Consider the following 22182-nt stretch of genomic DNA (forward strand, 5'->3'; position numbering starts at 1 on the left):
AATCAGAGGTTGAAAACATGACTATTAAACAGTTAGGTAGGAAGGTCAGTGATCTTTGTCAGACTTATGTTGACTTCAAAGGAGTAGGGCTTTTTATGTAATCACTCAGTGAAGGAATTAACACAGACTGTAGTGAGGGAGGTTAAAGTGGAAATCTTGGCAGGAAATAGGGCATTTTCACTTTTTAGCAGGGAGAAGAGTGAGAAGACTAATTTTTCAAAAATGACTTTGAAGAACTTATAAGCTATCAATGGTTAAATTCTTTCATCCATCAAACATGAGTGCCTTCTATGTGAAGGGCACCTAGTTAATCATTATATTATAAAAATATGAATGATTTCTGCTTTTAAGGAATTTCTAATGTATTATGTTCACCAACAAATAGTTACAGTACAATATAAAGTGCTTCTGTAGGTGAGTGTTGAAAGACCATGTGGCACTAAGTAGGAAGCCACTCAAAAGTAAAACTATGAAATGCTTGATTTTAGAGTAAAATTTGACATTATATTCTTTTTTTCCCTTTCCTTTTCACTTTCCCCATCATAATAAATTTTAGTAAATACCATAATGTTTTATTCTCTTTCTAGGAGATAAAAACAGCTCATAAGTTGGCGAAGAGATGTTATACAAATCCACCACAATGGGCCAAGTGTCTCTTCAGTCATTGTTTCAGTTTGTGGTTTATTTGTCTCCCAGCCTATGTTAGAGTTTCTCATCCTAAGGTCAGAGCACTTCAGCAGGCATATGATGTACTTATTAAGATGAGGAAAACAGACGTGGATCCGCTAGATGAGGCAAGTATACTGAATTGAGAATGTTACTAAGTTAAATTTTATTTTTGTATTTTTAAGAAAAGTTATTTCTCAGTTGCTTTAAAGTGTCCTCAGGTATTTTCATTATAAGCAGGAAAGGTAAAACATTTACTCTGTTTCGTAGAGATAGTACTTACTATTTATTTTAAAATATGTTTATTTTAAAAATTACTGCTTTGGAATGAAGCTGAGACTTATTATTTAGACCAGATTGTTTGTCCTTGATAAATAGAAAATAATATTGATTTCATTTTACTTTTGATATAACTTTGTTAGGAAGCAAATAGGGAGTAGGCTTTCCACTAGGACCTATGTGCTAGGGTGCATTATAAAATCAGTTTGTGTTTCAGATTATGTATCTGAAACTTGGAAATGTAGTTCCAAGTTTCTCAATCTTGGTACTACTGACATTTAAAATTTTTTTTATTTATTAGAGAGAGTTGTTATTCCACTTATTTATGCATCTCTTGGTTGATTCTTGTGTGAGTCCTGGCCTGGGATCAAATCTGCAACCTTGGTGTATCAGGATGACACTAACCAAATGAGCTACCCGGCAGGGCACTAATGACATTTTGACCTGCATAATTATTTATTCTGGGGGCCTGCCTTGGCCTGTCTTGCACATTGCTGGATGTTTACCAGCATACCCACTAGATGCCAGTAGCAAACCCTTCCTGCCAGGGCAATCAAAAATGTCTCAGACATTGCCAAGTGTCCCCTGGAGGACAAAACCGCCCAACTGGTGTTGGTAATAATAGTACCTTCCTCATAAGTTTAGTTTGAGGGTTAAATCAGTTAATGTACATAATGTGCCTACAATAGTACCTGGCTCCTAGTAAGCACTGAGTGAATGATGTGTTACATGTTTTACATACAATCTCTCTCTTAAAAAAATTTTTTTTAAATTGATTTTGGAGAGAGGAAGGGAGAAAGAGAGAGAGATGGAAACATCAATGATGAGAATCATTGATTGGCTGCCTCCTGCATGCCCCCTACTGGGGATCGAGCCCACAACCCAGGTATGTGCTCTGACCAGGAATCAAACCGAGAACTCCTGGTTCGTGGGTTGATGCACAACCACTGGGTGGGCGACACTGGCCAGGCCATGCAATCTCTCTCTTAAGCTTTAGAAGCATCCTAAGAGATAGTTGAAGAAGCTGAGTCACTTATTTAGTCTTTCTCTGTTCTCTTTTCCCTTTAAAATTATTTTTAGTGTTAAGATAATTATAAATGATATATAGAACCAGATTAGAATTTAAAATGAAGTTGAAAAAATTCAGTAATAGATGTCTGGGAGGAAGGAGAAAAAGAGTGAGAGCACAAGGATAGGAGAGAAATGGGATTGAAGAGAGCACATTATAGCTTGAGCGATAGCTATATATTTTTTTTCTTTAAAATGCAAAGATCTGAAACTATTACAGTATTTACAGTATTAAGATTTGATAATGCTGTGGGCATACTAAAACTCATTTTTCTCTAAGTATTATCTATATATTTATAAAAGCTTTTAAAATAAAAAGATGTAAAGCAAGTATTAATATCCATTCTCATAGTTGATTACATTTCCTCTCATCTAATGTTTATAAAACTATTTGGAAGTTAAAAGTACTCGACCATAGCCTTGACCGAGTAGCTTAGTTGGTTAGAGTGCTGTACCAATACGCCAAAGTTGCGGGTTCAATCATGGTCAGGGCACATACAAGAAGTAATCAATGAATGCATAAGTAAGTGGAATAACAACTAAAAAAATTTTTATGTACTTGATCAGAATCAGTGCTTTGTATCTCATATATTTTAGTGTTTTTAAAAATTCTGGTAATTTTTATATCTAAGAAGCATTTCAAGATGTTTTAAGTTTTTTGGAAAGTATACATTTAAAGTGTTTTAAAGTATTCTGTAAATATTATGTTATTGTACTCTAAATTGAAAGCATAGTTCTTGATTATTTCTCTGATAAGTTAAGTTCACAAGACTTATCAGAATTGCCTGAGAACTGTTTTCTTCCAAAGGTATTAAAGTTCTATGGTAGTCTCTGGTACAAATAATGATGTTCTCTTATTTTCTAACATGCAGTAATTAGAACCAGTAAGCTAAGAAATTTTTTCTATTTCAACAATAAACACAATGAGAGGTTTAAAATTTCAAGGTTGATTTCTTCTATTTCAACTTCTAACAAGTTATATCGAGAGATTTGTAGTGTGCTGAAGTAATTGCATCTTTACTGCTGGAAGAAATGTTTGTTTAATACTTAAGAATGCATATTTGATGCATTTTATCTGTTTATTGATTACACATAGAAGAGCACATTAAAGTTTTTACAGTATTTTCATGTATATTATTTCCTTTGGTATTCCCAGCAACTCTGTGAGGCAGTTTATATATTAGCTACGTTTTAAAAAGATAGAAATGTGGCCTTAGCCAGTTTGGCTCAGTGGATAGAACACCAGCCTGTGGACTGAAGGGTTCAGGGTTCTATTTCGATCAAGGGCACATGCCCTGGGTGCGGAGTCGATCCTCAGTAGGGGGCGTGCAGGAGGCAGCCGATCAATGATCTCTCCCATCATTGATATTTCTATCTCTCTCTCCCTCTCCTTTCCTCTCTGAAATCAACAGAAATATATTTTTTACAAAAGAATGATACTGTGCCTTATTCATCTTAAAAAATAATAAATTAGTAAATAAAAAGAAATTTGAAACAGATGAATTGACACACATAGCTCCCCTCCCCCCACCCTCAGCAAGTAAGTAGTGTGCATGTTCAGGTCCATATTCCATCAGAACCCACAGTTTCTCCCCTCCCTACCCCTCCCCTCCCCTTATCCAAGGATATTTTTCCCATTATTTTTTATTTTATTTTATTTTTTTAGAGAGAGAGAGAATGGAACTGGGCCAGGGGGGTGGTGGTGGGGGAGAGTAAAAGAAACATCAATTGGTTGCTTCCCGCACGCACCCTGAACAAGGCTGGGATGGAACCTGCGACCAAAGTACTTGCCCTTGACCGGAATTGAACTCAAGACCCTCAGTCCACAGGCTGATGCTCTAACCATTGAGAAAAACTGACTCGGGCCCCTCTGTTTAATTTATAAGCGTAATGTTTTAATTTGACAGCTTTGTGCTCTACATTTTATGTTTGTAAAAGTTGTAATAACCTAGATTTTATCATAAAACTTTAGAAGACCCAGAAATAGCACATGCCACTGAGGCTGAATTAAAATGTATAATACATTTTGCTTTTTATACTATTTACTGAATTTTAAATGAAAATGAAATATTTGTGTCATGCTTATTTCTATATTGTCTCATTAGTCTAACAGATATTTTTGAGTAACCATACCAGACCTTAGTGGCTTAAAAGAGCTATTTTATTAAGTCTTACAATTTTTTTGGCCAAGAACCTAGGAAATATTCTGTGTGGTTTTTCTGTTCCATATTGCTTTAACTGGAATCACTTGGTTATAACCAGTTGCTTGCTGGTGTGGTCTGGAGGGTCCCAGACAACTTAACTCAAAGGCTTGCCAGGTACCTTGGCAAGTTTGACTGGAAGGCTGGGCTCAGGTGGGACCCTCTCCCTCCACATAGTCAGTCTCAGGACCTCCCCATTTGGTATTTGGGCTTTTTCCATGATAGCTTAGAGAGCTCCAAGGGCATTTGTTTCAAGAGAGAGGAAGTAGAAACTGGCAGTTTCTTAAGTCTTAACCCTGGAAACTGGTACAGTGTCACTTCAACTGAATTCTGTTAGTCATACAACAGAATTAAGCCCTTCCCCCTCAATTCAAAGAAAGGGAGGGACATAGACCTTTCAATGTGAGGAGTAGCAGAGTTGTTCGCCATCTTTCTCTACCACAGATATCCAGAAGATAATCATGTTGTAGGCAACAAAATACTGCAATTGGCAATTATATCCCTGGTGTTATTACTATTTATTTAATTTGGTGCCTGTGTCTTACACAAGTATACCTAGAAGGTTGGGGGAACATTCTGCAGACCTCAGAATAAATTCATCATCTAGAATCATTTTAGAAAATTCAGATTAATCCCAATTTGATATGGAAAATGATTTTCTTAGAGTTGAATAGGACTTTAAGATACTTTAATATAACTTTAACCTAAAACTGAGATGCTCTAGAAATTTTGTAATATATGGGATCTTGCCTATGTTTGAATTGGCCCTACTTGTTATAAAGTGTGTTTTGCCCTGACCAGTGTTCACAATGGTTAGAGCATTGGCCCTGGTCAAGGGCACATACCTGGGTTGCAGGTTCGATCCCTGGCCCCAGTTGAGGGTGCATGTGGGAGGCAACCAATCAATGTGTTTCTCTCACATTGATGTTTCTCTTGTCCTCCTTTCCACTTTCTCTCTTTAAAAAAATCAATGGCAAAAATATCCTCTGTTGATTAACAAAAATAAATAAATAAAGTGTGTGTGTTTTATGATGAGCTCAGTTCCACCTCTCTATAGCTTTTCGGAGTTGCACAAACTGTTTACTCCCTCTTTTATGTGACAATTCTTCAGATATTTGAAGTACCCTCTTGTGTCACATTCTTCTTCATTCTTTCATACATCTTACCTAGTTCCTTCAGTTGTTCCTAATTCATGTAGTTTCATAAAACATCTTTAACCTGGTCATTTGTAGAGTATCTCTGACAGTTTCTGACCTTCTGCTCCTAAGTTATACTGTGCATTTCTCGCTTCATAGTACTCATCTTAATGACGCTCTGCCTCTTCAGCTATCTCTTCACATTTCATCTCTTCCGTTCTCTTGAATATAATTCCTTCCTCAAAATTTACTTTCTCCTTTAGTAGAAAGAGCAGCTTGGCTTAATGGTACAGTTGTTAAGCAACTCTGTCACAAACAGCACATTTTATGAGTCTCAAGAAGAATATCTCCTATGTGTATATATCCTTATTCTAGTCACAAATTTGTGTGTCATCCTTGCACAGGGCAGGGGCCATGCTTATTTTAATTTTAGTATATGTGCTGCTGAAGCGAGCACTCCTTATTCTCAGAATAAACTATTTATTTATTATAAATAAGTTTGTGACTGCCCTGTCACTGTTTGTATAAACTGGCTTACCTCTTAGCCAAGGATCATTGAGATTCCTGTTTCATTCTTTATGTTTTCTGCCATCATCTTTTAATATGTAAGATTCTAACTTTTAGAGGAGTAACCAATTGACTTGTCCTCTTATGATAAAATCTGGACCCCCTTGGTAAACACATGCCAAGAAAAGCTTTTGCTAATTATAGTTCTGTTTCTATCTTTTTCACATACTTTTTAAAGACATGGTTTTACAGAATTCTTTTTATTATATTGGCATCCTAGAGAATGCTGTCTTTAATTCCTTTTGCACAGAATATAAAACATTATTTAGGAGAGAGCTATTTTAATCATACTTGATTTTAAAAACGAATTTTTTAAATTATGGAGAATAATAGTCATTCTCTTTGTGCATACTTAGTTACTGAAACAAATGGCACACATGCACATAGATCTTAAGTGCGACAGTCAATAATCCTGGTACTTCTATTAATGAATGAGTTTTACAAATAATTTACGGAGTCACTCAAACCACAACAATAGAAAAAGTAGTGCTTAATAACTTTGAGAAGAAGAATTGGGTAAATCATTTAAAAATCTCTACAAGTCACGGATGGACTGTGTGCTGACTACTACTAATGCTTCGATGTTATTTTTTGCTAGGTGTGCTATCGAGTAGTAATGCAGCTTTGTGGACTTTGGGGCCATCCTGTTTTAGCAGTCAGAGTCTTATTTGAAATGAAAACTGCTAACATAAAGCCAAATGCTATTACTTATGGTTATTATAATAAGGTAAGTAGGATTGACATTGGGCAATGTATGCTCCTTATTAAGACTGATAATTTTTTTAATACCTTCTTTTAGAGGGTTTGGGGTATAATTTTTATATATGTACTATATATGTATGTATATTTTCAAAAATCAAATATTTCTAATAACTATTACTTTTACCTTTATTTTACTTTTAGGTAGTTTTGGAGAGCCCGTGGCCTAGCAGTACCCGCAGTGGTATCTTCTTATGGACGAAGGTACGGAATGTGGTACGTGGCTTGGCACAATTTAGGCAGCCGCTTAAAAAATCCGTGCAAAAGTCACAGGTCTCCTCAATATCAGGTAATACATGTGATTGGAAAGATACTTTCTTGCTGAACCGTAAGCTTCATAGTTCTATGAATTTTAATTATATGAAGTATAATTTAATTATATGAAGTATAATTTCTGTGGTTTGAAGTATAATTATATGAAGTAGAAAACGTAAATCAAATTCTAGTTGATAATTTTATATATAACTAAAGATATATTACCTTAGCCCAAAATTCTCTCCCCACCCCCATATTTAGAAAGTGTTCTGCAACTTTAAATGAACTATGGGTCACTGATGTTTAGTTTGATATTGTCAGTGCATGAATTATTGAACTGCTGTTGTCCTTATCTTTAGCTCCTCAGAATGCCACAGGTGGAAGTGATGGGGACACGGTGAGCCACGGTAGCGTGGATAGTTCTAATGATGCTAACAATGGGGAGCACACAGTCTTCGTCAGAGATTTAATCAGTCTTGATTCCATTGATAATCACTCTAGCACAGGTACTAAATCTGGATTTACTAACCCTTCACTTAATCTCATGCTAAGTCTTTCCTTTTTTAAAAAGCTTTTATACCCCTCTCGAGTTTGGGTAATATGAGCTTTATGTACTTTTAAAATACTGTTCTCGTATATAAATAAAGGAAGGAATTATACCTTTGATTGTTGTTCACTTCTCTCTATTTCCTATAGTTAACTTTGGAGTGCTGTGCAAAAGGCTCTAGGCATGGAACTTCTCTGTATTTGTTCATCATTCATTTGTGAAAGTAGATGATATAATTGTTAGTGAATGTGCAATGAGGAACTTGAATGTTAATGACAGAACTTGCAAATCTTTTTTTGAGATTATGAATATTAAAGAGGAAAGAATAATTTGCATACCATGAGAAAAAGTATTTTCTGCATAGTCATTACCTTAAATGACACTTTTAAAAATCTGAGAAATTACTGAAGCTACTTTTACATACAAATCTGTGGGCATAACTAAGCATAATTAAAGGAGCACATTGAGCAGATATATATGTGTTGCATATCATTCTTCTTATTTGTTCTTTTTGTTGTTAATATCTCAGGCTTTTCTTTAAAAAGAATTCTAATTCCTTTGCTTCATCTGATATCTTGAATCAATGACTGAAGTTTCCTTTCTCTGCTCTTTGTTGCTTTGCTTTTTGCTCTGTGCTGTTTCTTGGTGCTGCATTTGTCCTTGGCTGTCATGGTGTGGGGGTTCAGACAGACTTGTATGACGTGAAGCTATGGATACACGTGTGCGTTAATTCTACTCTTGAATATTAACCACTTCAGGTAATTTCCCATTTATTAGGTTAAATTTTGCTGACATGCAAGGGTTGGGAGAGACCTTTTGTATTTTAAGTTTTGTTACCAGTGGGAAACAATTATAGTTCTTTGGGCTTTTTCTCCTTCAGATAAGTGTAATCATATATGTACTACTGAAAATATTCAACTAAAATTTGATGATCAATTTGCAAACTTATTACCTTATTTGTAAATACACTGTACCTTACTATAATTCTTATTTTGTGGTTGGTTTATAGCATTATTGTGTCCAATAGTTTTATGGTCATTAAAGCTTTCAGTGTTCACCTGTTGAGTTGGTTTTTGCTTGCTAAAACTGATCTGAATTCTTTTTATTTTTTAACTTATCTTTATTGTTGCAAGTATTACAAATGCTCCCCCCCTTTTCCTCCATTGACACCCCCCCCCATTCCTGTCCCCACCCCAGGCCTTCATCCAACTATTGTCTGTGTCCATGGGTTATGCATATAAGTTCATTGATTGATCTCTTCCCTCCCCTCCCCCCCTTCCCTCTGAGGATCCTCAGTCTTTTGCATGCCTCCATGTCTCTGGATCTGTTTTGTTCATTAAATTCCACATATAAGTGAGATCACGAGATACTTGTCTTTCTCTGACTGGCTTATTTTGCTTAGCATAATACTCTTCAGGTCCTTCCATGCTGTCTCAAAGGGTAAGAGATCCTTTTTTATTGCTGCACAGTATTCCATGGTATAAATGTACCCCAGTTTCTTTTATCCTTTCGTCTACTGAGGGACCCTAGGGCTGTTTCCAGATCTTAGCTATTGTAAATAACCCTGCTATGAACATAGGGTTGTTTATATCCTTTCTGATTGGTGTTTCAGGCTTCTTCAGATATATTCCTAGAAGTGGGATCACTAGGTCAAATGGCAGTTACATTTTTAATATTTTGAGGAAACTCCACACTATTTTCCATAGTGGCTGTACTAGTCTGCATTCCTACCAGCAGTATACTAGGGTTCCTTTTTTGCCACATTCTCACCAGCACTTGCCATTTGTTGATTTATTGATGGTAGCCATTCTGGCAGATGTGAGGTGGTACCTAATTGTTGTTTTAATTTGCATCTTTCTGATGATTAGTGACTGAGCATTTTTTTCATATGTCTCTTGGCCATTTGTATGTCCTCTTTGGAGAAATGTCTATTTAGGTCTTCTGCCCATATTTTGATGGGATTGTTTGTCTTCCTTTTGTTGAGTTGTATGAGTACTTTATATATAATTTTGGAGATTAACCCCTTATGAGATGTTGGCAAATATGTTCTCCCATACAGTGGGTTTTCTTTTCATTTTGATGCTGATTTCTTTTGCTTTGTAGAAGCTTTTTATTTTGATGTAGTGCCATTTGTTTCTTTTTTCCTTTGTTTCTCTTGGCATTGTATCAGTGTAAATTTTACTACGTGAGATGTCTGATATTTTGTTTCCCATGTTTTCTTCAAGGATTTTTAAAAAATATATATTTTATTGATTTTTTACAGAGAGGAAGGGAGAGGGATAGAGAGTTAGAAACATCGATGAGAGAGAAACATCGGTCAGCTGCCTCTTGCACACCCCCTACTGGGGTTGTGCCCGCAACCAAGGTACATGCCCTTGACCAGAATCGAACCTGGGACCCTTGAGTCCGCAGGCCAACGCTGTATCCATTGAGCCAAACCAGTTAGGGCTCTTCAAGGATTTTTATGGTTTCACGATTCACATATAAATATTTTATTCATTTTTAGTTTATTGTTGTGTATGGTGTAAGTTGGTGATCCAGTTTCATTTATTTACATGTAGCTATCCAGTTATTCCAATACCATTTATTAAGAGACTGTCTTTACTTCATTGTATGCTCTTGCCTCTTTTACCTAAGATTATGTGGGCATAATGGCTTGGGTAGATATCTGGTTTCTCTGCTCTGCCCATTGATCTACATGCCTATTCTTGTAGCAGTACCAGGCTGTTTTGATTGATCTGAATTCTTATGTGAAAAACTACCTGCATAGTTACAGAAGCATGTATGAATCATTGAAAGTCAACATAAGTCTAAGTAACAATCCTCTTTGGAATTTAACTTTCTTTTATCAAGTAGGAATTTTTATGAGACTTTCATTTTAAAGCCACCTTATTTTATTTTCTCCTGTATGTTTTCTAATACTTATAAATGAGATGGATTTCACTTATGAAATACCAAGAAAATAATGTGGCATGAAATCATTTCACCAGGAATAATAATAATAATAATAATAATAATAATAATTACTCTCCTTATTCCTCTAAATTTTTAAACTTGTCTCCTTTAATAGAAAAAAATCTCCTAGTAATCCTGTGTAATTGACATAAAAATTCCAGTAGTTGGAGAAGAAACTTCAGACCCCTTTTTCATGTTTCTTTTCAGCTGCATTTCAAGTGGCTGAAGACCCAGTACTGAATTTACAATTATTATATATCTCTGTAGAGTTCTGGTGATGTCATTTTATATTTTTGGAGACTTGTAGCCCAGATGCTTAAGTTACTCTTTTCATTAAGAATTATCTTGTAGAATCTTTTCCACTTGGTACCTGATACTGAGTCACTTGTTCGGGAGCATATCTGGGCTTGATCAGTTTACTCAATTTCCAGTCTAGTGTCCTTTCACTGCACCACGGTGTTTGTTTTAGCAGCCTTTCTGAGGGAGCCAATCAAAACGTGACTGAAATTAGTCATTCTAATGGCATTTAAAGAAGTTTAGTTCTTTTGTTATATATTGGGCAAACCCAATGTTTAAGCAGCAGTGTAACAAGTGGTAGTAAAAAGTATAAGACACTGTATTTTTTATTTTATGTGTTTTTCATTGATGTCCTTTATAAAAGGACTATCTAGTAACTGGCCTTAGTTTGATTTTAAATGATACAGTTTTTAAAAATATATTTTATTGATTTTTTACAGAGAGGAAGGGAGAGAGATAGAGAGTTAGAAACATCGATGAGAGAGAAACATCGATCAGCTGCCTCCTGCACATCCCCATTGGGGATGTGCCCGCAACCCAGGTACATGCCCTTGACCGGAATCGAACCTGGGACCTTTCAGTCCACAGGCCGACGCTCTATCCACTGAGCCAAACTGGTTTCGGCAAATGATACAATTTTAAAGCCAAAATAAACTTTCAAAAAACTTCATTTTTAAATAATTTCAAACTTATAGAAATGTTGCAGAATAATAGAGAACTCTTAAATAACTTTAATTTAGATGTGCTCACTTTTAGTTTGTCACATTTGTTTTATTGTTTTCTTTCTATAAGCATATTTATTTTTTGTAATCATGTGCAAGCAAGTCAATATATCTTGCCCTGTTACCGCTTAATACTTCAGTCGTATTTTCTCTTACATAACCACAGTATAGTTACCAAATTCAATTGATAAACTGCTTTAATCTATAGTCTGTGTTCCAATTTTGTCAATTATTGTAATGTCCTTTGTGGTACTTTAACTGCCTCTCTTTAGTCTCCTTTAACCTGGCACAGTTCTTCACCCTTTCTTTGTCGTTCATGACTTTGAACCTTTTGAAGAATTCAGTCCAGTTATTTTGTGGAATATTCAGTTTGAGCCTGCCTGATATTCCATGTGATTAGATTAGGTGATGCATCCATGGCTCTGCTACAAAAGTGATATTGTATCCTTCTCAGATTTTCACGTGGCAGAGGCACACAATGTCCCAGAGGCACACGGTGTCTGTCTGCTCCTCATTGGTGAGGTTCATTGTGATCACTAGTCTCAATGTTTGGTTTCTCTGAGTTACTGTTATTCCCCTTGCAGATAATAAGCCATCTGTAAGGAAACACTGGGAGGCTGTGCAGTAATAGCCTCTTTCTTATCACATTTTCTTGTTTAAATTTAGCATCCATTGAAGATTCTTGCCTGAACCAGTCTTTACTGTGATGGTTATAAACTGGTGGTTTTACCAACTCTATACTCGCTCCACATTTATAAGATGGTATTCTATCATATATCCTTTAGGCATGTCTCCTTCATGTTGTTGTGGTTGTGTGTGTTTGTGTGTGTGTGTGTGTGTGTGTTTTAATATGTTTTTATTGATTTGAGAGAGGAAGGGTAAAGGATAGAGAGATAGAAACATCAATGAAAGAGAAACATCCACCAGCTGCCTCCTACTGATCCCCCTACTGGGGATCGAGCCCACAACTGGGCAAGTGCTCTGACCAGGAATCGAAGCAGTGACCTCTTAGTTCATGGGTCGACGCTCAACCACTGAACCACACTGGCCGGGTCTATCATGTTTGGAGCACTTCCTTTCTTGCATAATAAAATGTTCCTGACTTACTCTTATACCTTCCCTGCCTGAGCTCTGGAATCAGCCATTTCTTTGAGGATCCTAGGTTTCTTTTAATGGGCAAATATTTTAGAAACCAAGGTCTGGGCTATAGATATGTTTACTACTACCAAGGTGTTACTGCTTCTTGACTTATTCAGCAGAGCTAGAAAATATGTTTTTATATAGTAGAACTACTTCTGATTTCAATCAAGCCCACAGGTTTTTCTTTGCCTTCCTTCATTATTTTTTTTTTAATTCTCTCTTCCACACTAAGAATCTTGGCTCCCAGAAATATCATCACATTTACTCATTTGCTCAGACCTGAGTAATAAATAATTTCAGAATTGCTACATCTATTCCCCTGTGAAAAACAAACCCCCTATAAGGAGTTCAGGATTTGACTGTTACCCCCAGGCTTAGAGTATATATTCAAAATAATGTGTTCCAAAGTTACTTGTATGAGTCCTCCCATCTTTCCAGTGTGGTTATGTTATTCATATGAAATAGAGTTTGTTTCATTTGTTTCTGTTTGTATTCAATTTTAGTTACTTCTCCTCCCATATCCCCACTTTATTGATCTAATTTTTATGAATATTTAGAAATTAGTGTTTTCCAAAAATAAAGACTATAACAAGCCATATTTAGAAAAGGTTCTCTGTCCCTTCCATCCTATTTTTTTAAAGATTTTATTTTATTTTTAAAATATATTTTAATTTATTTCAGAGAGGAATAGAGAGGGAGAGATAGAAACATCAATGATGAGCGAGAATCATTGATAGGCTGCCTCCTGCACGCCCCCCTACTGGGGATCAAACCCACAACCTGGACGAGTACCCTTGACCGGAATCAAACCCGGGACTTTCAGTTTGCAGGCCGATGCTCTGTCCACTGAGCCAAACCGGCTAGGGCCCTTCCATCCTATTTTGCCCCACCTCATGTAGGTAACAGGTTTTGTTTTTGTTTTATTACTCCTTCATTTCTTTTTGCAAAAGTAAGAAGGTATATGTTTGTTTTATTTCCTCTTCTTACACAAAAAGTAGCATTCTATAGAAACATTCCAAAAGACATCTTGTCCAAATCTGTTAATTTACAGATAAGGAAATTAAGATTCAGTGCTTTCAAATGTGTAATGGGTTTTTAGTCTTTGGTATTCCTGTTCCTACTGTTCTTTGCTTCTTACTATTTTAAAATGTTCTGTGTGCTTTGTAAGTTTTCTTGTTTTCCTTTTCTCTAAGTTTAATTATGTAGATCAGTGTCATTTTCTTTTGCAATGTTATAGCTGGACTGTAAGTATATGAAAACATTTCTATGTAAGCCTGCATTGTTTTTTCACAGGTGGTCAGTCTGACCAAGGCTATGGGTCTAAGGATGAACTTATAAAGGATGATGCAGAAATTCATGTGCCTGAAGAACAATTAGCAAGAGAATTGACAACCAAAACAAAAGTGCAAATAGAAGGTTAAGTACTGATATTTTCTAACTTTACTTAGAAAAATACCTGTGCTAACTACAAGTGTTATTTGATAATTTAGTTGATAATTTTTAGAAATGTAAGGTCTGAGCTTATAAGATACTATGTACCATTATATATGGTAGGTTTTGATAGTATCTGAATTTTAGAATTTAAAAGGTCTTTAAAGACTCAGTAGGTCAGCCCTCAGTTTTGTTGTAAACTGTGACCCATTAAAGTATTTACTTGCCAAGTATATAAAGCTACGTTGTGACAGAACCAAGACTAAACTTTGAGTCATCAAACTTGTATTCTAGTGTCCCCTTTATTTTAAAATGCTAAGTCCTTCAAATATCTAAGTGGATATTTTTTATTGGTAGTTTAAATATAGTCTTTGTGGTTTCTTGTTTTTTTATGGAACTCACTGAGGTAGAAATTATTTGTGGTAATCATTTTATAGAAATATGGAAGAATATTTTGGCTTTATGGTAATGAGATGTTCTTCCTATCTTTTTACACTAAAGCATTCTTTCTTCGCCCTGGCCAGTATGGGTCAGTGGGTTGGATTATCATCTTGTACACCAAAATGTGGCGGGTTTGAGTCCCAGTCAGGGTGTGTATGGGAGGCACCCGAATCATGTTTTCATTTCCAGATCATTTGGAATCATTTTTTTTTAAGTACTTTCTTCATTGACGTCGCCTTCTTTATGCTCCACTTATGCCAGAAGCAAGCCCTTCTCCTACTTGACAAGTGATGAGTATAACTGAAGGCCTGAGCTTTACTTAAGAATGCTCAAGTTAGGATTATTGAATGCTAAAATAAAACTTTTATTTCAGTCATTACTGGCAACATTTATGGCATAAAGTAAATCAGACATAATCAGTAATAAAATAGTCATATTCATCCTCACTTGGAGGTGGAAAACTACCTAGAATGTATTAAAATCAAATAGATGGTTTCTGTTCAATATTGGCACAATTAGGAACGATAACATTCAAATGTTTTTTCCTCAGAGGTGTGTGATGTCTCTGCTGTGGTGGCAAAACATTCACAAGTTAGTGGAGAGCCACACAGTCCAACTGAGCCTCCTGCGTGGGGCAGCAGTATTGTGAAAGTGCCATCTGGTATATTTGATGTCAACGGCAGGAAAAGCAGCACTGGTGAGTCTTTATGTGTTGGTTATTAAATATTTAAAATATACTTCTACAGATAGACATGTGTTTAATGACATTAAAGTGTTGACTTAATTATAATGAAGATGCTGAAGAGCCAGAAGTAAGTTTAAATCCTGTAAATGAGCTAAAATAGTTATTTAAAGATATTTAACTCTTAAAATGAGAGATATTTATAGTGTTTAGTTATTTGGAATACCTTTTTTATTGGGGTGCCTGTTCAGTTTGGTCCCACTTTCTCATAGTCGGTAATGAGAGGTGACTATAGGGCTTCCTGTACTCATCAAGAACAGATGAAGCCTGGCTGGGTGGCTCAGTGGTTGGTCGTCGACCCATGCACCAAAAGGTTGCCAGTTCCATTCCTGGTCAGGGCACATGCCCGGATTGCGGGCTTAACCCCCAGCAGGGAGCATACAGAAGGCAGCCAGTCAATGTTGATGTTTCTCTCTCATTGATGTTTCTACCTCTTTCTCCCTCTCCTTTCCTCTCTCTCTAAAAATCAATTAAAAATATTTTTAAAAAACAGAGATGCAGTGATGTGATCAAATTCAAGTGCGCTTATGTGTGATAGGGTAATGCCTGTCATTGAAGGGAAATGGAAAAAAATGATTGATATCATTTACTATCTACACAAAATGCCAGTGAGCCTTTAATTTTGGCCCAGTTGGTATAAGCACCCTGAGCCACTTATTTGTGATTAAGTATTTATAATGAATAATTGTTATGTGTGACTACCTTGAATTTGAGTTTACTAATTTCAGTTATAGCCTCCAAAGTACTCTTTTATTTTTTGTGGGTGTTTTTGTTTTTCAAAATACTCTTAAGGCATACATCTAAGTGTAGGATTTTAAAGGATAATGAAATTAGCCTGTATCCTGTGCTCTTTGTTAGTAGCTATAATTCACTTCTCTAAAGTCAACTCTCTTGTCTGTAAGTGTATCTATTGTTTGACTTTATAGAACTTAATTTGCCCAGCTTTTTAAATCTATGTAGGAATAACTTCTTATTCCTAAAGTCTTTTTATTTTTGTATTTATTGTGACATGAAGTCATTTCATTTTTGTGTGTGTGGGGGGCGGGGGAGGCAGCACACATGAGGTGGAGCTAAAAGTTTTTAGAACAAATAATTTATATGTATGTTCTGTATCCCATTTTCCTAACCTATTGATAGCAGGTTAAGAAAAAAAAGGAGGGCAGAGTTTTCTTCATCAAAGGGTTAGAATCTTCTCAGAATATTGAAATGGACATGGTCTGTGTGTTTCCTTCCCTTTTTACTCATCTTATTTCCATGTTACATCCTGATCTAGGAAGATTTATGTTATTAAGGAAGAAAGAGGTGGTAATGGGGCTTTTGCCAATACATCAAACAGTCAAATTCATTTTAAAATTGAACAAAATGTGCCACTAAATTTCTGCAGATACTATGAGAACCAGTAAATTTGCAAAGATCTGTTTCTCAAATATTGGTAAAAGTTTTCAAAGCAGGTACAAATTTGTAAAATATGCTTATGATTCCCCTAAAAGCTTAAATATCTCTAAATGCTTATTATTAGTTCTGTTTAATTGGTATGATTATAATTATTAGTTGGTACCAGTTTGGAAGATTAAAAAGAAGCTTGGGCCTGGCTGGTGTGGCTCAGTTGATTGAGCATTGTCCCATGCACTAAGAGGTTGCCGGTTCAATTCCTGGTCAGAGCACATGCCAGGTTGCGTCTCAGTCCCCAGTAGGGGGCATGTAGGAAGTAGCCTATCTATATTTCTCTCTTTTTGATGTTTCTATCTCTCTTCCTCTTCCTTCCTCTCTCTAAAACCAATAAAAACGTATTTTAAGAATCAAAAGAAAAAGAAGCTTGAAATCAGAGTGGAAAATTAAAAACCCTTATTAAAGACTTTCCCTTCAAATCTCTCAAGTCATAATGTTTTTTGTTGTTGTTAATCCTCACCAAGGATATTATTTTTCCATTGCTTTTTTAGAAAGAGAGGGAGAGAGGGAAGGGAGGGAGGGAGAGAGAGACAGAGAGAGACATTGATGTGAGAGAGACACATCAATTGGTTGCCTACTGCATGCACCCTGACCAGAGCCAGGGATCAAACCGCAACCCAGGTACATGCCCTTGATGGGAATGAAACCCTTTGGTTCAGGGGCCGGTGCTGAGCAAAACTGGCCAGGGCAGTCATGCCTTTTTTTAAAAAATGTTTTTATTGATTTCAAAGAGAGGGAGAGATAGAAACATCAATGGTTAGAGAGAATCACTGATAGGCTGCCTCCTGCATGTCCCCTACAGGGGATTGAGCCCGCAACCTATGCATGTGCCGTGACCCTGAATCGAACGGTGGCCTCCTAGTTCATAGGTTGACATTCAACCACTGAGCCACATCGGCCAGGCCAGAATATATTTTTTAAATTGTATATTAAACCCTTAAAATGTAAGCTATAGATCTATATTGACAAGTGAGATATAGTTTAGTAAACAGTACAAGTATATATTGCATGATTTTGTTTAAAGTGTGTGTGTATTGCATAGAAGATGAAAGGCAGATTATACATTAAAATGTTATCTCTGGGAGGCAGGGTTGAACGGAGGTTTTTTTGTACTTTTTTTTTCTGTATGCTTTCTTTTTCCCTCTAAATATTCTGAATCTTTTATGGAGTATGTGTAACTTTCAAAAAAATCAGAAAATTTTAAAATACTATTTTAGTAAACAGATTCTTTCTTAATACTATACTTTCTCTTTTAGGTAGTACATCAAATATGCTATTTTCTACTCTGGATCCAATTGAAGATACAGTCTTTGGTGAAGTTACTAATCTCAAGAATGGTGATAGAGGAGAAAAGAGACAAAAGCATTTTCCAGAGAGGAGCTGTAGTTTTAGTTCTGAAAGTCGAGCAGGAATGTTGCTAAAGAAGAGCAGTTTGGATTTGAATTCAAGTGAAGTAGCTATCATGATGGGAGCAGATGCCAAGATTCTCACAGCAGCACTGACGTATCCTAAGACTTCTCTACTTCATATTGCAAAAACCCATAGCTTGGAGAGTGTTGGCTGTCATCTAGCTGATACTAGGACTCGTGGGCCTGAAAGCACTTGGGATTCTGAGCACAGATCTTCAGTGTTGGAGATGCTTGAGGAAAGCCAAGAGCTCCTAGAACCTGTGATTGATGACAATGTAGCTACAACTACTATAACGAAGGATACACATGACAGTCTACAAAATGATAGTGACAGTAATCAGTCCAGAGACTTAAAAGCAGAGCCCAAAGATCTAATAAATAAAAGAAATAGTTTATATGGTGTTGCTAAAGCTGTTGAGAGGGAAGATGTTGAAACTGGACTAGATCCTTTGTCTCTTTTAGCCACTGAATTTACAGTAGAAAAAACTGATTCTGAAGATAAGTTGTTTTCTCCAGTTATTGCACGTAATCTGGCTGATGAAATCGAAAACTATATGAACCTAAAGAGTCCCCTGGGTAGCAAGTCTTCTAGTATGGAATTACACGGAGAGGGAAACAGAGAGTCTGGAACTACCACTGCATTTATTCACCCTGTAGAGAGGAGATCAAGCCTACCTTTAGATCATGATCCACCAGTGCAGGAAAAGCCTGAAAGTGAAAAGAGCTCCCCCGCAGTGTCTAGGTCTAAAACTTTTACTGGGCGTTTCAAGCAACAGACTCCCTCTCGAGGTCATAAAGAACGTCCAACTTCTTTATCAGCACTGGTGCGTTCTTCACCACATGGCTCATTGGGTTCTGTGGTAAATTCTTTGTCAGGACTAAAGCTGGATAATATACTCTCAGGGCCCAAGATAGATGTCATAAAATCGGGTATGAAACAAGCAGCGACAGTAGCCAGTAAGATGTTGGTAGCTGTAGCGACTGCCTACAGCTACTCAGATGATGAGGTAAGAGTGTTTTATGTGTGTAGTCTATCTGATATTAGAATGTTTATAGTATTTTTAATATACAAATTATTTAGAGATTTCTGTAACTTTGGTATTTATATTTTAAAACTTTGTACATACCTTATTTCTTTAAATGACTTGAGCCTACATCTAAGGAAATTAATAATGAAGCAATAGAATATCAGGACTATATAATTCCATAGATCAATACATTAAGTTCATTTCTTTGAAAGCACTAATGATTAATGTTTTAATTTAATAATGGTGCCATGTTATATTTGCATAGCACTTCACTTTTTAAATAAATTTACCTTTGTTATCTTTTTAATATATATGAGCTCTGTTCACAGCTTGATCCATAGATTTCATACTGCATAACAAAAACTGGTAATTTTCTTAAAAATAATTGTAAAGAGAATTAATTGTTAGATCTTCTTATGAAAATAGAAGTGGGGAAATTTTGCTTATTTGTTTCATAGAAAACTAAAATTTTGACGTGTTTAAAGAATCATAGTATTTTAGTAGAAAAAACAGATCTATAAATGTTTATTATTATTATAGTACTATGTTCTAGGTATTGCCATAAGTTATATGCTTATTTTTATACATGAATATATATGTACACATATGTTTATTTAATTTTTGTAGCAATCCCATGGGTTGGCACTACTGTTATCCCCATTTTATAAATGCGGTATCTGATATTCATAGAGGTTAATTAACTTCCCCAGGTCATACAACCTAGTGAGTGGCAGAACTAGAATTTGAAGTCTCGGAGATTCGCTCTAGAGTTCATGCTCTTAACCACTATAGTAGCAAAGAAGGGAACAATATCTTAGAAAATGTTCCTGTGGGGACTGTCAAAAAGAGCAAAGCAGATGATACCTAAGTTGGGTTTTGATAGATAAATTGAAAGCTTTGGGTTAGTCAAAGTGATCAGAGGACAGAATGTGTATTTGAGAGAATAATGGGAAAAGTATGGAGGCTTAAAACATGCATTTTCAAGGTAATATAATCAGTTTCAGGTTGCTAAAGTTCTAAATAGTAAGTAGAATCAGGAAATTAAAATGGGCAGATAAGACTTGTATACTGTTTGAAGGAAAACTTTATAGGCAAACTTAATTGAATTAAAAGTACAGTATTATAACACAAATTGTATATTGTATTTAAAGAGCTTACAAGGTCAGTTAAGGAAAGACAAAATAAGGTAGCTTCAAAAGTATCTTAACCTGGCATTATTTTAAAAAAAGATGAGCCATTTTATATTTGAAATTTTATCTAACAGTGTTTTTAAAAAGCTTTATACAGAGTAATTTGGACTTGGAATATATGATTGTAAATTCCAAAACTTCATCTTTCTTTTCTTTTCATTGCTATAGCCCCAATACCAGTGCCTGGCAAAGCAAATAAGATATACCTAATAAATAATTTCAAAGGAAGAAAAGAATAAAAAGTCTATAAAATCTTTATAGTGTAAAAGTAGCTCAAGGGAATTCATCAGTAGCTTATGTAAAATTTAAAGCATTCTGAATGTTTAAGATATGCCAAATACATAATAGTACATCAGTAAATTGAATTAGTATGGAGGGGTATAAATAATGTCATTCATTCTCATTAAATCTTCTACAAAATGAATTGCATAAGAAGAATAGATTAAAAAACAATAGGTTAAAAACAATTTCTATTTCATAAAAATTTATCATACATATTTTTAAATTAGAATATACATCAAGTTTGATTGTACTCTGGGTATTGGTATAATAAGTGCTTTTATTTCCTGTCATGCATATCTGTATTTAAAAATTTTTATCATTTGATATGGTTTTATAATACAGAAGACACAAGTCTTCTTTAAAGCAAAAAATTAAAAAGACTGCTTATTGAAATGTTTTTATTTAAACTAAAGCATTGATAATCACAATGGTGAAGAACTAGTATTTGGAACTTTATTCATAATATCTCTACTATTGATGGTTGTTACTCTGAACAATCATATTCCCAGCTGAAAGTTTCAAAACAACCTTATTTTATTTTTTATTTATTTTTTAAAATATATTTTATTGATTTTTTTACAGAGAGGAAGGGAGAGGGATAGAGAGTTAGAAACATCGATGAGAGAGAAACATCGATCAGCTGCCTCCTGCACACTCCCTACTGGGGATGTGCCCGCAACCAAGGTACATGCCCTTGACCGAACTCGAACCTGGGACCCTTGAGTCCGCAGGCTGGCTCTCTGTCCACTGAGCCAAACCGGTTAGGGCACAACCACCTTATTTTAAATGACTCATATTTTCAGATGATATAATTAGATGTTAGAGAAGTAATTTTTGTAAGGTCAGATACCTAATACGTGATGGGGAGCCAAGATTTCACTCTGGCTCTGTCTGACTAAAGCTCCTAATCACTTGTGTTGCCATCCCCGATCCCACTGGACAGTGAACTCCTAGAGTTCCTTCATGTTATGATGCTGAGTATTGAGAGGCATCCGATACCCCAAACATAACCAGGGGCCCAGCAAAATCTTAAAGTATTATATAGGTCATTGCCTGAATGTTTGCGAGTTTGGAAGGGAAATTAACAAATAACAGAAGAAGTTCATCATTTTGAAAAATACCGGGGAGGGGGAGGGGTTACTTAAGGATTATAAAGGAGTTTAATTCTGAAAAAGGTGGAATAAATATATTCTCATTGGTGAAGGTATTACTTATGTGTGTGTGGTTTTGTGTTTTTTGGGTGTTTTTTTTTTTTTTTCAATTAAAGGAGGAAACTAATAATAATAAAGATTACAGCTTCCCAGCTGGCCTTGAAGACCATGTTTTGGAGGAGAATATGTCACCTAACACAAGTATCTCAGCATTGGTCCCCAGTGAACTTACCCAGAGTAACACAAGCCTTGGCAGTAGCAGCAGCAGCGGAGATATAGGAAAATCCCATTACTCAGCAGGTATGGGGAAGAACTGTCCTCTCTTCTAATGTATGCCCTTACTTTCCCTTCTCCCATGACACGTACAGTAAGCCTCATTTGATGAGATGATCTCAACAAATAGATTTTGAATATAGCCACACCATACTGTCACTGTTATTTTATGTGGTCTAGAAATACTACAGCTA

At 35.7% G+C, this 22182-nt stretch overlaps 1 protein-coding gene across 3 annotated transcripts in view; it reads left to right on the forward strand.

The window, feature by feature from the left end:
• Window positions 1-22182, forward strand: part of DENND4C (DENN domain containing 4C) — a 108282-nt gene that overhangs the window by 62753 nt on the left and 23347 nt on the right. For 2 of the 3 annotated variants that reach the window (XM_070431731.1, XM_070431732.1), the window contains exons 17-24: window positions 588-794; window positions 6516-6644; window positions 6821-6965; window positions 7291-7437; window positions 13886-14008; window positions 15015-15161; window positions 17912-19071; window positions 21832-22015. In XM_070431731.1, coding sequence (XP_070287832.1) covers window positions 588-794; window positions 6516-6644; window positions 6821-6965; window positions 7291-7437; window positions 13886-14008; window positions 15015-15161; window positions 17912-19071; window positions 21832-22015 — 2242 coding nt within the window. The remainder of the gene's footprint in view (window positions 1-587; window positions 795-6515; window positions 6645-6820; window positions 6966-7290; window positions 7438-13885; window positions 14009-15014; window positions 15162-17911; window positions 19072-21831; window positions 22016-22182) is intronic. The other variant, XM_070431730.1, reaches the window with a different exon arrangement.

This window comes from Myotis yumanensis, unplaced genomic scaffold (assembly GCF_028538775.1).
Source record: "Myotis yumanensis isolate MYYU_CA2020_CCGP unplaced genomic scaffold, mMyoYum1.0.hap1 SCAF_12, whole genome shotgun sequence".
NCBI classification, from domain to species: domain Eukaryota; kingdom Metazoa; phylum Chordata; class Mammalia; order Chiroptera; family Vespertilionidae; genus Myotis; species Myotis yumanensis.